General features: G+C 44.8%; 1 protein-coding gene across 16 annotated transcripts in view; it reads right to left on the bottom strand.

Moving 5' to 3' along the window:
• LOC110504677 (translesion synthesis protein REV1) overlaps positions 1 to 14,479 on the bottom strand; it is a 37,599-nt gene extending 23,120 nt beyond the window's left edge. For 10 of the 16 annotated variants that reach the window (XR_016494979.1, XR_016494981.1, XR_016494982.1 and 7 more), the window contains exons 1-3: positions 14,194 to 14,474; positions 7,445 to 7,513; positions 3,805 to 3,937 (exon numbers count right to left, since the gene is read on the bottom strand). Coding sequence is in view for 6 of the 16 variants with exons in the window: in XM_090230733.1 (XP_090086859.1) it covers positions 3,805 to 3,937; positions 7,445 to 7,501 (190 nt within the window). In the remaining 10 variants the exon portion in view is untranslated. Of the gene's footprint in view, positions 1 to 3,804; positions 3,938 to 7,444; positions 7,514 to 7,844; positions 9,465 to 14,193 lie in introns of those variants that run through there. The other 6 variants (XM_090230739.1, XM_090230741.1, XM_090230734.1 and 3 more) reach the window with 4 other exon arrangements.
• Positions 14,480 to 15,195: the final 716 nt, after the last annotated feature.

Raw genomic sequence — 15,195 nt, 5'->3', positions numbered from 1 at the left:
GTCTGTGGCTCTGTGCACACACACACACAAGCAGGGTCGAGTAAGAACAGGGACAGACATATCTACGTCTGGACATATTATCACTGAATCCAGCAGTGTCTTCTGGCCAATATTCATGATGTATATCCATATTGGTTTTACAGATATACTTCTTTAAGAGCAGAGGTCACAACGGAGAAGAGACGAGGAGAGATTAAGGAGTAATGTGATATAACCAAGCCTAACAGAGAGAGAGAGAGAGAGAATACTCCCTGTGATATTTAATCACAAGTTAATTTACATATCCACTGTATCTTTCCTGTGGGTCAAAGAGAGATTCGACAGAAGAGGAGGAAAGCAATGGGATAAAAAAGAGAGAAAGGATGAGGAAGGCAGGAGGGAGAGGAGGGAGAGGGAAGGCAGGAGGGAGAGGAGGGAGAGGGGAAGGCAGGAGGGAGAGGAGGGAGAGGGGGAGGGAGGAAGGCAGGAGGGAGAAAGGAGGAGGAAGGCAGGAGGGAGAAAGGAGGAGGAAGGAGAGGAGGGAGAGGGGGAGGGAGGAAGGAGAGGAGGGAGAAGGGGAGGGAGCAAGGCAGGAGGGAGAAAGGAGGAGGAAGGCAGGAGGGAGAGGGGGAGGGAGGGGGAGGGAGGAAGGCAGGAGGGAGAAAGGAGGAGGAAGGCAGGATGGAGAGGAGGGAGAGGGGGAGGGAGGAAGGCAGGAGGGAGAAAGGAGGAGGAAGGCAGGAGGGAGAGGGGGAGGGAGGAAGGCAGGAGGGAGAAAGGAGGAGGAAGGCAGGAGGGAGAGGGGGAGGGAGGAAGGCAGGAGGGAGAAAGGAGGAGGAAGGCAGGAGGGAGAGGGGGAGGGAGGGGAGGGAGGAAGGCGGGAGGGAGAAAGGTGGAGGAAGGCAGGAGGGAGAGGGGAAGGGAGGGGGAGGGAGGAAGGCAGGAGGGAGAAAGGTGGAGGAAGGCAGGAGGGAGAGGGGGAGAGAGGAAGCAGGAGGGAGAGGAGGGAGAGGGGGAGGGAGGAAGGCAGGAGGGAGAAAGGAGGAAGGCAAGGAGCAGTGGTGGAAAAAGTACCCAATTGTCATACTGTAGTAAAAGTAAAGATACCTTAATAGAAAATGACTCAAGTAAAAGTCATCCAGTAAACTACTACTTGAGTAAAAGTATTTGATTTTAAAAACTTACTGTAAGTATCTCAGAATTCTAAAGGCACTCGCATATCCAAACTCTTTTTTTGCAGGTGCATGAAACAGTTGAATAAGAGAACAAATAAGGAACCTGCACACTGCTCTTGATAGTATCACTGCTCTTGATAGTATCACTGCTCTTGATAGTATCACTGATCTTGATAGTATCACTGCTCTTGATAGTATCACTGATCTTGATAGTATCACTGATCTTGATAGTATCACTGCTCTTGATAGTATCACTGCTCTTGATAGTATCACTGATCTTGATAGTATCACTGCTCTTGATAGTATCACTGATCTTGATAGTATCACTGCTCTTGATATTATCACTGATCTTGATAGTATCACTGCTCTTGATAGTATCACTGATCTTGATAGTATCACTGATCTTGATAGTATCACTGCTCTTGATATTATCACTGATCTTGATAGTATCACTGATCTTGATAGTATCACTGATCTTGATAGTATCACTGCTCTTGATAGTATCACTGATCTTGATAGTATCACTGATCTTGATAGTATCACTGATCTTGATAGTATCACTGCTCTTGATAGTATCACTGATCTTGACAGTATCACTGATCTTGATAGTATCACTGCTCTTTAATAAGCTTACGTATCGGCCTCACGGCCTTCGTCTGAGTTTTTGTGAGTTTTTTTAATTAGCACCCTTATATAGACCTAGCCCCACCCACATCTGTTCCACCGTCGAATGGGGTTGGAGGTGAAGGAAAAACAAATAAGTGCTACCAAATATAACAATATGCGTTTAATAAATATTCAAATTAAGTGTGTACATAAAACGTATTAAACAGGTCTGTAAAATCACAATGAGGACATCGACCTAACAAGCAAGTTTTCATAAATCATTGGGTACAGTGCAAGAAAAATGTCAGAGTAATCTGGAATAGGGGCATAATTCATGTTAAAATTTACAGCATAGGAATTTCATCATTAAGACCTTTAGGAAATAATGTCTGGAGGGTGAAAATCCCAAAACATTCTCTTTTACTCAGAGTATTATTAATATCACCTCCCCTATCTGATATCTTAACTTTCTCTATGCCACAAAATCTAAAAAAGGTAGAAATGTCATGCTTTAGGTCATTAAAATGTATTGTGACTGGATAATCCCTGTCGTTTCTCCTAATTGAACTTTTACGTTCACCAATTCTCTGTTTGAGAGAACGAGAGGTTGAACCTACATGGCACAGCCCATATGGACATTTAATATTGGAGATAACATGGGTGGTGGAGCACGTATTGATGTCATTTAGTTGGAACCATTTTCCTGTATGTGGGTGGAGGGCGTAAAAGAGAGGGCGTAAAAGAGAGGGCGTAAAAGAGAGGGCATAAAAGAGCCTGGCTGATTTTCTTTTGTGGCAGTTGGCTATGGACCAATTTATTGCGTAAAATGCGACTTCTCCTATATACAATGAGTGGTGGTTTCGGCATGCAAAGCTGGGTCTGATGATATAACATACCAGTGTTTCTTGACAGCATCTCCCACTTTTCGCGAGTTCAAAGTAAACTCAGCAAAAAAAGAAATGTCCTCTCACTGTCAACTGCGTCTATTTTCAGCTAACTTAACATGTGTAAATATTTGTATGAACATAACAAAATTCAAAAACTGAGACATAAACTAAACAAGTTCCACTGGCATGTGACTAACAGAAATGGAATAATGTGCCCCTCAACAAAGAGGGGGGGTCAAAATCAAAAGTAACAGTCAGTATCTGGTGTGGCCATCAGCTGCATTAAGTACTGCAGTGCATTTCCTCCTCATGGACTGCATCAGATTAGCCAGATGTTACCCCACTCTTCCACCAAGGCACCTGCAAGTTCCCGGACATTTCTGGGGGCAATGGCCCTAGCCCTCACCCTCCGATCCAACAGTTCCCAGACGTGCTCAATGGGATTGAGATCCGGGCTCTTCGCTGGCCATGGCAGAACACTGACATTCCTGTCTTGCAGGAAATCACACACAGAATGAGCAATATGGCTGGTGGCATTGTCATGCTGGAGGGACATGTCAGGATGAGCCTGCAGGAAGTGTACCACATGAGGGAGGAGAATGCCTTCCCTGTAACGCACAGGGTTGAGATTGCCTGCTATGACAACAAGCTCAGTCCAATGATGCTGTGACACACCACCCCAGACCATGACGGACTCTCCACCTCCAAATCGATCCCGCTCCAGAGTACAGGCCTCGGTGTAACGCTCATTCCTTCGATGATAAACGCGAATCCGACTATCATCCCTGGTGAGACAAAACCGCGACTCGTCAGTGAAGAGCACTTTTTGCCAGTCCTGTCTGGTCCAGCGATGGTGGGTTTGTGCCCATAGACAACGTTGTTGCCGGTGATGTAAGGCAGGTCCTCACCAGACAACAGGCCTACACGCCCCCAGCCTTTCTTAGCCTATTGCGGACAGTCTGGAGGGATTGTGCGTTCCGATCCTGTGCAGGTGTTGTTACATGTGGTCTGCCACTGCAAGGACGATCAGCTGTCCGTCCTGTCTCTCTGTAGCGCTGTCTTAGGCATCTCACAGTACGGACATTGCATTTTATGAGGGCTCACGCTAGGATCAGTGGGGTAAGGGTGGGGTATAGGTTAACGCCCATTTGTCTCACCTGTGTACCCTTTGACATAGATGGCCACCCCAGTGAAGATGCTGGAGCAGGCTCCATCTTTTGGCTTCTCTCTCGGGGCGTCCAGCTTAAACTGCTCATCCAGCTTGGACACCTTGGAAGCCATGTATCCACCCTGCGCACACACACCCAAACACAACGACCTTAGAATGTGTTCTAGCAAGAATACTCAGCCCCACATTTCAGACTGATATGAACATGCACAACTACGGGTCCTCTTATCATGTCCGACACACAGAACACGTCCTCTTATCATGTCCGACACACAAAGGACGTCCTCTCATCATGTCCGACACACAGAACACGTCCTCTCATCATGTCCGACACAGAGTCCTCTCATCATGTCCGACACACAGAACACGTCCTCTCATCATGTCCGACACAGAGTCCTCTCATCATGTCCGACACAGAGTCCTCTCATCATGTCTGACACAGAGAGTCCTCTCATCATGTCCGACACACAGAGCATGTCCTCTCATGTCCGACACACAGAGCATGTCCTCTCATCATGTCCGACACACAGAGCACGTCCTCTCATCATGTCCGACACACAGAGCACGTCCTCTCATCATGTCCGACACACAGAGCATGTCCTCTCATGTCCGACACAGAGCATGTCCTCTCATGTCCGACACACAGAGAGTCCTCTCATCATGTCCAACACAGAGCATGTCCTCTCATGTCCGAAACACAGAGCACGTCCTCTCATCATGTCCGACATACAGAGCACGTCCTCTCATCATGTCCGACACACAGAGCACGTCCTCTCATCATGTCCGACACACAGAGCACGTCCTCTCATCATGTCCGACACACAGAGCACGTCCTCTCATCATGTCCGACACACAGAGCACGTCCTCTCTTGCTTTATAGTCTTAACCTATTCTTCCTCATCAGTGTATATAATCACACAAGTAACTGAAGTAACTGACTATCGCCCCTATAGCACTCACATCTGTCATCATGAAGTGCTTCGAGAGACTAGTTAAGGATCATATCACCTCCACCCTACCCGATGCCCTAGATCCACTCCAATTTGCATACCGCCCCAATAGATCCACGGATGATGCAATCGCCATCGCACTGCACACTGCCCTATCTCATCTGGACAAGAGGAATACCTATGTAAGAATGCTGTTCATTGACTACAGCTCAGCATTCAACACCATAGTACCCTCCAAACTCATCATTAAGTTGGAGGCCCAGGGTCTGAATCCCACCTGTGCAACTGGGTCCTGGACTTCCTGATGGGCCGCCCCCCAGGCGGTGAAGGTAGGAAACAACACCTCCACTACGCTGATCCTCAACACTGGGACCCCACAAGGGTGCGTTCTCAGCCCCCTCCTGTACTCCCTGTTCACCCATGACTGCGTGGCCACGCACGCCTCCAACTCAGTCATCAAGTTTGCGGACGACACAACAGTGGTTCTGATTACCAACAACGACGAGACAGTCTACAGGAAGGAGGTGAGAGCCCTGGTGGAGTGGTGCCAGGAAAATAACATCTCCATCAACGTCAACACAGCAAAAGAAGCTGATTGTGGACCTCAGGAGACAAGAGAGAGCATGTCCTCATTCACATCGACGGGACCGCAGTGGAGAAGGTGAAAAGCTTCAAGTTCCTCGGTGTACATTTCACTGATGATCTGAAATGGTCCACCCACACAGACAGTGAGGTGAAGAAGGTGCAACAGCACTTCTTCAACCTCAGGAGGCTGAAGAAATTTGGCTTGTCCCACAAACTTTTACAGATGCACCATTGAGAGCATCCTGTCGGGCTGTATCACCCCCCGGGGTACACTGCCTGCCCTCCAGGACATCTACAGCAACCGATGTCAGAGGAATGCCAAAAAGATCAAAGGACCTCAGCCACCCGAGCCATGGCCTGTTCACCCTGCTATCATCCAGAAGGCGAGGTCAGTACAGGACAGGTGCATCAAAGCTGGGACAGAGAGAACCTGTTTTTAAGTCTATCTCAAGGCCATCAGATTGTTAAATAGCCATCACTAGCCAGCCTCCACACAGCTCCCTGCCCTGAACTTAGTCATTGTCACAAGCTGGCTACCACCCGGTGACTCAACCCTGCACCTTAGAGGCTGCTGCCCTATGTAAACTATATATACAAAAGTATGTGGACACCCCTTCAAATTAGTGTATTTGGTTATTTCAACCACACCCATTGCTGACAGGTGTATAAATTAGAGCGCACAGCCATGCAATCTCCATAGACAAAGATTGGCAGTAGAATGGCCTTACTGAAGAGTTCAGTGACTTTTGATGTCACCTTTCCAACAAGTCAGTTTGTCAAATTTCTTCCCTGCTACACCTGCCCCAGTCAACTGTAAGTGTTGTTATTGTGAAGTGGAAACATCTAGGAGCAACAACGGCTCAGCCGCAAAGTGGTAGGCCACACAAGCTCACAGAAGTGCTGAAGGACGTAAAAACAGTCTGTCCTTGGTTGCAACACTCAGAGTGGTGTAGAGTGGTTGGAGTGGTGTAAAGCTCACCGCCATTGGACTCTGGAGCAGTGGAAACGCGTTCTCTGGAATGATGAATCATGTTTCAACATCTGACAGTCCAACGGACGACTCTGGGTTTGGAGGATGCCAGGAGAACGCTACCTGTCCCCAATGCATTGTGCAACTGTAAAGTTTGGTGGAGGAGGAATAATGGTCTGGGGCTGTTTTTCATGGTTTGGGCTAGGCCACTTAGTTCCAGTGAAGGGAAATCTTAATGCTACAGCATACAGTGACATTCTAGACGATTCTGTGCTTCCAACTTTGTGGCAACAGTTTGGCAAAGGTCCTTTCCTGTTTCAGCATGACAATGCCCACATACACAAAGCGAGGTCCATACAGAAATGTTTTTTCAAGATCGCTGTGGAAGAACTTGACTGGCCTGCACAGAGCCCTGACCTCAACCCCATCGGACACCTTTGGGATGAATTGGAATGCCAACTGCGAGCCAGGCCTAATCGCCAAACATCAGTGCCCGACCTCACTAATGCTTGTGGCTGAATGGAAGCAAGTCCCCGCAGCAATGTTCCAACATCTAGTGGAACGCCTTCCCAGAAGAGTAGAGGCTGTTATAGGCTGGTGTAGCCGCAAAGGGGGGCCAACTACATATTAAAAGTCCATGATTTTGGAATGAGAGGTTTGGCTTGTATTGGTGATGGACACAGTGAGATGTACACCCTTTATAACAGTGTATGTGGGAGATTGGTGTTTCCTTAAGCTGACTACATATTCTTTCACCCTCCTTGGTCTCTTTGTCCTGAACACATACATATATATTTATACTCCGGAGTCAGACATCGCTCATCCTAAAACAGCTATAGTTAGTTCTTAATTATTTTACTTTTAGATTTGTGTGTATTGTTGTTAGATATAACTGCACTGTTGGAGCTAAGAAACACAAGCATTTCACAACACCCGCAATAACATATGCTAAATATATGTGTGTGCAACCAGTCAAATTTGATTTGACAAGTATGGAATCTGGGTTGTTTGCACAATTCCAAGACCATATTATCCCACTGAGCTAAAGGGAGCAAATGGTGCAATGTAACAGACAGCGCCACGCTCATGCGTCTCCATTGCAACGGAGAATGGAAGTTACTCACCCTGGAAGCCCAACCGTTGTCATCAACGTCTCTCTTCCTCCGTCCATCTCCACTCATACTGAGGGACACCTGGAGGAGAGAGAGGAGATATTTTAGTGGTCTCTAAAATGAGGAGTCACGTCTATGTAACGCTGTGTATTTGTTATCAGGTTTGCAGACGATCGATCAGCCAGCTTTGTACACTAATTAGGCTTGTATTGTAATTAGTGATGGACACAGGGAGATGTACATCAGGCCCCACCCAATATAACAGTGTATGTGGGAGATTGGTGGTTCCTTAAGCTGACTACATATTCTTTCACCCTCCTTGGTCACTTTGTCCCAAACACACACGTCTAGAACAATTGATTTCTTTCACACACACACACACACACACGTTGCTCTCCCCCCATTTTCTCACCCGATGTCATGAGTGCCTCTTTCTCTCTCAGAAGGTGTGACTATGGTGAAACAACCATCACCCTCTCTCTTATTACATTATTTTTCCAATATCCCTCTGCACACTTTAGTTCTGGCCTTGAGAATCATAGCTCTGCTCACAACACTGAGGCCTCCTCTAACCCTCTCCTCTAACAGCTTTAGAGTCCATTTCATCTGCTTGTCTGTGGTCCAATTTGACATGAGGCGGTTTTCGGTGCTCAAGGAGAGCTCATCAATTGTAGATTTTGGAGTGTCCTCTCCCTTTAGCACCAACTCCAGCGTCAGTCAGCAACCCACTACCAACTGAGCCACATCTGTTGAATGAACAGAGACACACAGTCAGACAGACAATCACTGTCAAACCTGTGTGCCCAACTTGCCTGTCACCTGTAGCTGACTGCTGTGATTGAAGCGTGTGACTTAGATCCTGCCAGGGCCAGAAGCTCAAATCATGCAAATGAGCAGGAAGAACACTCAGGTCAGTTCAAAAGGGAGGAGACATCACAGAAGAAGAATAGGCTTCAGAAAGGAGGAGAAGCAGGCTGAAACGAAAAGGAGGATGGAGAAATGCTACGGACAAAGGCACAGAAAAAAATACAGAGAGCGATAGTGCGTCTTGCTTGTTGGAGAAAAAATCTTAGTCTAAACCGAGGTGAGTGATCGCTGTCCTGATATCTAGAAGCTCTTTGTCTAATCAGAGGTGAGTGATCGCTGTCCTGATATCTAGAAGCTCTTTGTCTAATCCGAGGTGAGTGATCGCTGTCCTGATATCCAGAAGCTCTTTGTCTAATCCGAGGTGAGTGATCGCTGTCCTGATATCTAGAAGCTCTTTGTCTAATCCGAGGTGAGTGATCGCTGTCCTGATATCCAGAAGCTCTTTGTCTAATCCGAGGTGAGTGATCGCTGTCCTGATATCCAGAAGCTCTTTGTCTAATCAGAGGTGAGTGATCGCTGTCCTGATATCCAGAAGCTCTTTGTCTAATCCGAGGTGAGTGATCGCTGTCCTGATATCCAGAAGCTCTTTGTCTAATCAGAGGTGAGTGATCGCTGTCCTGATATCCAGAAGCTCTTTGTCTAATCAGAGGTGAGTGATCGCTGTCCTGATATCTAGAAGCTCTTTGTCTAATCCGAGGTGAGTGATCGCTGTCCTGATATCCAGAAGCTCTTTGTCTAATCAGAGGTGAGTGATCACTGTCCTGATATCTAGAAGCTCTTTGTCTAATCCGAGGTGAGTGATCGCTGTCCTGATATCCAGAAGCTCTTAGTCTAATCAGAGGTGAGTGATCGCTGTCCTGATATCTAGAAGCTCTTTGTCTAATCCGAGGTGAGTGATCGCTGTCCTGATATCCAGAAGCTCTTAGTCTAATCCGTGGTGAGTGATCGCTGTCCTGATATCCAGAAGCTCTTTGTCTAATCCGAGGTGAGTGATCACTGTCCTGATATCCAGAAGCTCTTTGTCTAATCCGAGGTGAGTGATCACTGTCCTGATATCCAGAAGCTCTTTGTCTAATCAGAGGTGAGTGATCGCTGTCCTGATATCCAGAAGCTCTTAGTCTAATCCGAGGTGAGTGATCGCTGTCCTGATATCCAGAAGCTATTTTTTTCCATAACATACGGTTGCAGAAACATTATGGGCAAAATAAATTACAAATAACGCAAATAGCCTCACTACTGTTATAACCTCACTACTGTATATAGCCTCACTACTGTTATAGCCTCACTACTGTATATAACCTCACTACTGTATATAACCTCACTACTGTATATAACCTCACTACTGTATATAACCTCACTACTGTATATAACCTCACTACTGTTATAGCCTCACTACTGTATATAACCTCACTACTGTATATAGCCTCACTACTGTATATAACCTCACTACTGTATATAGCCTCACTACTGTATATAACCTCACTACTGTTATAGCCTCACTACTGTATATAGCCTCACTACTGTATATAACCTCACTACTGTTATAGCCTCACTACTGTATATAACCTCACTACTGTATATAGCCTCACTACTGTATATAGCCTCACTACTGTATATAACCTCACTACTGTTATAGCCTCACTACTGTATATAACCTCACTACTGTATATAACCTCACTACTGTATATAACCTCTACTGTATATAACCTCACTACTGTATATAACCTCACTACTGTTATAGCCTCTCTACTGTATATAGCCTCTCTACTGTATATAACCTCACTACTGTATATAGCCTCTCTACTGTATATAGCCTCTCTACTGTATATAGCCTCTCTACTGTATATAGCCTCTCTACTGTATATAGCCTCTCTACTGTATATAGCCTCTCTACTGTATATAGCCTCTCTACTGTATATAGCCTCACTACTGTTATAGCCTTGCTACTGTATAGAGCCTCTCTACTGTATATAGCCTCATTACTGTATATAGCCTCACTACTGTATATAACCTCACTACTGTATATAACCTCACTACTGTATATAACCTCGCTGCTGTTATAGCCTCACTACTGTTGTAGCCTCACTACTGTATATAGCCTCACTACTGTATATAGCCTCACTACTGTTGTAGCCTCACTACTGTATATAGCCTCACTACTGTTATAGCCTTGCTACTGTATAGAGCCTCTCTACTGTATATAGCCTCACTACTGTATATAACCTCACTACTGTATATAACCTTGCTGCTGTTATAGCCTCACTACTGTATATAACCTCACTACTGTTATAGCCTCACTACTGTATATAACCTCACTACTGTATATAGCCTCGCTACTGTTATAGCCTCTCTACTGTATATAGCCTCTCTACTGTATATAGCCTCTCTACTGTATATAGCCTCTCTACTGTATATAGCCTCTCTACTGTATATAGCCTCTCTACTGTATATAGCCTCTCTACTGTTGTAGCCTCACTACTGTATATAGCCTCACTACTGTTGTAGCCTCACTACTGTATATAGCCTCACTACTGTTATAGCCTCACTACTGTATATAACCTCACTACTGTATATAGCCTCTCTACTGTAAATAGCCTCACTACTGTTGTAGCCTCACTACTGTATATAGCCTCACTACTGTTATAGCCTTGCTACTGTATAGAGCCTCTCTACTGTATATAGCCTCATTACTGTATATAGCCTCACTACTGTATATAACCTCACTACTGTATATAACCTTGCTGCTGTTATAGCCTCACTACTGTTGTAGCCTCACTACTGTATATAGCCTCACTACTGTTATAGCCTTGCTACTGTATAGAGCCTCTCTACTGTATATAGCCTCATTACTGTATATAGCCTCATTACTGTATATAACCTCACTACTGTATATAACCTTGCTGCTGTTATAGCCTCACTACTGTATATAACCTCACTACTGTATATAACCTCACTACTGTTATAGCCTCACTACTGTATATAATCTCACTACTGTATATAGCCTCGCTACTGTTAAGCCGCACTACTGTATATAACCTCACTACTGTATATAACCTCACTACTGTTATAGCCTCACTACTGTATATAACCTCACTACTGTATATAACCTCACTACTGTTATAGCCTCACTACTGTATATAACCTCACTACTGTATATAGCCTCGCTACTGTATATAACCTCACTACTGTATATAACCTCACTACTGTATATAACCTCACTACTGTTATAGCCTCACTACTGTATATAGCCTCACTACTGTTATAGCCTCACTACTGTATATAACCTCACTACTGTATATAGCCTCGCTACTGTTAAGCCGCACTGTCTTTTTACTGTTGTTTTTATTTCTCTACTTACCTGTTGTTCACCTAATACCACCTGTAAGTAAGCATTTCACTGTAAGGTCAACCTCCACCTGTTGTATTCGGTGCACGTGACAAATAAACATTGATTTGACTATCCCGCAGGTGAAAAAGCCAGATGTGGAGGTCCTGGGCTGGCGTGGTTACACGTGGTCTGCGGTTGTGAGGCCAATTAGACGTACTGCCAAATTCTCTGAAACAACGTGGAGGCGTCTTATTGTCATTTAAGTAGGCAAGTCAGTTAAGAACAAATTCTTATTTACAATGACGGCCTACACCGGCCAAACCCGGACCTATTGTGCGCCGCCCTATGGGACTCCCAATCACGGCCGGTTGTGATACAGCGTGGATTCGAACCAGGTCGTCTCAAGCACTGAGATGCAGTGCCTTAGACCGCTGCACCACTCGGGAGCCCTAAAATGAACTAAACATTAAATTATCTGACAACAGCTCTGGTGGACATTCTTACACCTGTCAGGTGAGCGGATTGTCTTGGTAAAGGAGAAATGCTCACCTACAGGGATGTAAACAAATTTGAGAAATAAGCTTTTTGTGCTTATGGAACATTTCTGGGATCTTTTATATCAGCTCATGAAACCAACACTTTAAATGTTGCATTTATATTTGTGTTCAGTATAATATGACCACTCTATGGAAAGATGAGACTCTTCTGAGGGTAACCTAGTGCAGATTTAAAACATTAAAACAAGTCGTTCTGTGGGGGTTAAATATGTACCCCCCCCCCAAAAAAAAATGTTATTTCCACGGCTATAGTAGTACAGGCCAAATTCAATGTGTTTCTATGGGCTATAGTAGTACAGGCCAAATTCAATTTGTTTCTATGGGCTATAGTAGTACAGGCCAAATTCAATTTGTTTCTATGGGCTATAGTAGTACAGGCCAAATTCAATGTGTTTCTATGGGCTATAGTAGTACAGGCAAATTCAATGTGTTTCTATGGGCTATAGTAGTACAGGCCAAATTCAATGTGTTTCTATGGGCTATAGTAGTACAGGCCAAATTCAATGTGTTTCTATGGGCTATAGTAGTACAGGCCAAATTCAATGTGTTTCTATGGGCTATAGTAGTACAGGCCAAATTCAATGTGTTTCTATGGGCTATAGTAGTACAGGCCAAATTAAATGTGTTTCTATGGGCTATAGTAGTACAGGCCAAATTCAATGTGTTTCTATGGGCTATAGTAGTACAGGCCAAATTCAATTTGTTTCTATGGGCTATAGTAGTACAGGCCAAATTCAATGTGTTTCTATGGGCTATAGTAGTACAGGCCAAATTCAATTTGTTTCTATGGGCCATAGTAGTACAGGCCAAATTCAATTTGTTTCTATGGGCTATAGTAGTACAGGCAAATTCAATGTGTTTCTATGGGCTATAGTAGTACAGGCAAATTCAATGTGTTTCTATGGGCTATAGTAGTACAGGCCAAATTCAATGTGTTTCTATGGGCTATAGTAGTACAGGCCAAATTCAATGTGTTTCTATGGGCTATAGTAGTACAGGCCAAATTCAATGTGTTTCTATGAGCTATAGTAGTACAGGCCAAATTCAATGTGTTTCTATGGGCTATAGTAGTACAGGCCAAATTCAATGTGTTTCTATGGGCTATAGTAGTACAGGCAAATTAAATGTGTTTCTATGGGCCATAGTAGTACAGGCCAAATTCAATGTGTTTCTATGGGCCATAGTAGTACAGGCCAAATTCAATGTGTTTCTATGGGCTATAGTAGTACAGGCCAAATTCAATGTGTTTCTATGGGCTATAGTAGTACAGGCCAAATTCAATGTGTTTCTATGGGCTATAGTAGTACAGGCCAAATTCAATGTTCAAAGTTATCAAATAAATTTTTTTATTTAAAAAAATGTATACCTACGTGGGTCCTAAAATTCTAAATCAAATAGCAAAAAAGTATCATGACCATCTTAAAACAATTGAATATGTTAGTTTAGTAGAACCCCCTCTAACTCCAGCCTCTCCCTTTCTTTGTCAGCTCTGTTAGATATGATGTACTGTAACTAGCTAACAATGCTCTCCTCACTGACTCTAGCCTACTGTACTGAAAATCATTCAAGCAAGTAGGTTACTGGGGTCACGCTTGCAGGCCTTGCTGGAGTTGGTTACAGATATAGCCAGTCCCTTTTCTAACTAACCCTTCTCCTTGCTTCCTCCCTCCTCGATCTGAACACGAACACTTATTAGTGGTCGACCTGCATGGCGAGAACTGGCTGTGGCTGGACCACACTGTACATGTGTGAAACAGAACAACTATACGTATCCCCTATTTGATAAACAACCAAATGTAGCTGGCTAACAGAATGAATCATGTGTCGCAGCACCACACTCTGCACAAATTGTGTGTGCAGTGGGAAAACGTTACTTACATCGAAATCCTGTTACATAATTGCTCAACACTGAATCGACAACAAGAGGTGTGCACGAGTGTGCTACAAAGTGTCCACACACACTCTGCACAGTTCCCATTGTAAAAGCGGTAGTCACTTTGCTTACTCACCTTTCCTCTCTGACTGACTTGTCCTGAAACCAAGCAGCTAAATGTCGCTCTCGCAGGCTTCTAACCCGTCTAGGAAGCAGTGGAGTTATTCCTTATTTGGAGTTTGGTGTAACTGTCGTGGTCTTCCAAGTTTGACATCCTCTCGTGGTTCTTGCATGATTTTCGATCACCCTTTTATGTGTACTTTCCATTTTCAGCAGCCTGGCTGCTTTTTTCCCTCTCTCGCTCTCCCTCTCAACTCCGCGGTTCCTCCCGTCACTGTTTACCGTCTTGAACCCTCCTCCCTGTCAGGTCAGTGAAAGCTCGCATTGCCGCTGGCTGGGGTTATCGTGCCACCCAGTGGCGAGTCAACAACACTACATTTGACGCAGCGCTGTGAAGGGACAAGTTCCATTTCATTGCTCATTTCCCTTAGCCCTTATCTCCTCGGTCTCCACAGCAGAGAAAAGTGGCGATTACTCAATTTAAACACCGGAGAAGGGGTCTAAAAATCTAAAGGAGATTTGGCCAAAGAGATTAGGGACGAACGGATGTGGTGGGCTACTATCGACCACCCACATATCCTCTCACGCACGCACGTCCTCATTGAATGGACTGTGTTTTTACTGTTACTTCATCCAGCCCATTGGTCCCCTAATACATGCACGCACACATACACTGAGAGAGGGAGAGAGAATTGAATTGAATTGAGAGAGCACAACGGAGAAAATGGTCTGGACTAGAGTGTAGACTGGTAAAACAGACAGTGTGTATAATCTATAGTGGGCCTATATTAGGACTCTGGTGAACAAAATATTGCGGGTAGACTAGGCCGAGTGTGACAGTGCGACAAAAAAAGAGCACTTTTTTTTGTTCTCTTCTGTCTCGTGCTTTGATGCAGACTGGCCGCTGTGCCACCAGCCAGTGTCCTCAGAAAACCTGGCACGCGCACAGACCTACGCACAAATGACGGGCGGCGTACATGCAGAGAATACCGACACACCGGAGAGCTCGGATACTTCA

This window comes from Oncorhynchus mykiss, chromosome 3 (genome assembly GCF_057628025.1).
Source record: "Oncorhynchus mykiss isolate SJ-2025 chromosome 3, ASM5762802v1, whole genome shotgun sequence".
Classification (NCBI taxonomy): Eukaryota; Metazoa; Chordata; class Actinopteri; order Salmoniformes; family Salmonidae; genus Oncorhynchus; species Oncorhynchus mykiss.
This window is presented reverse-complemented; position numbering and strand designations above follow the sequence as displayed.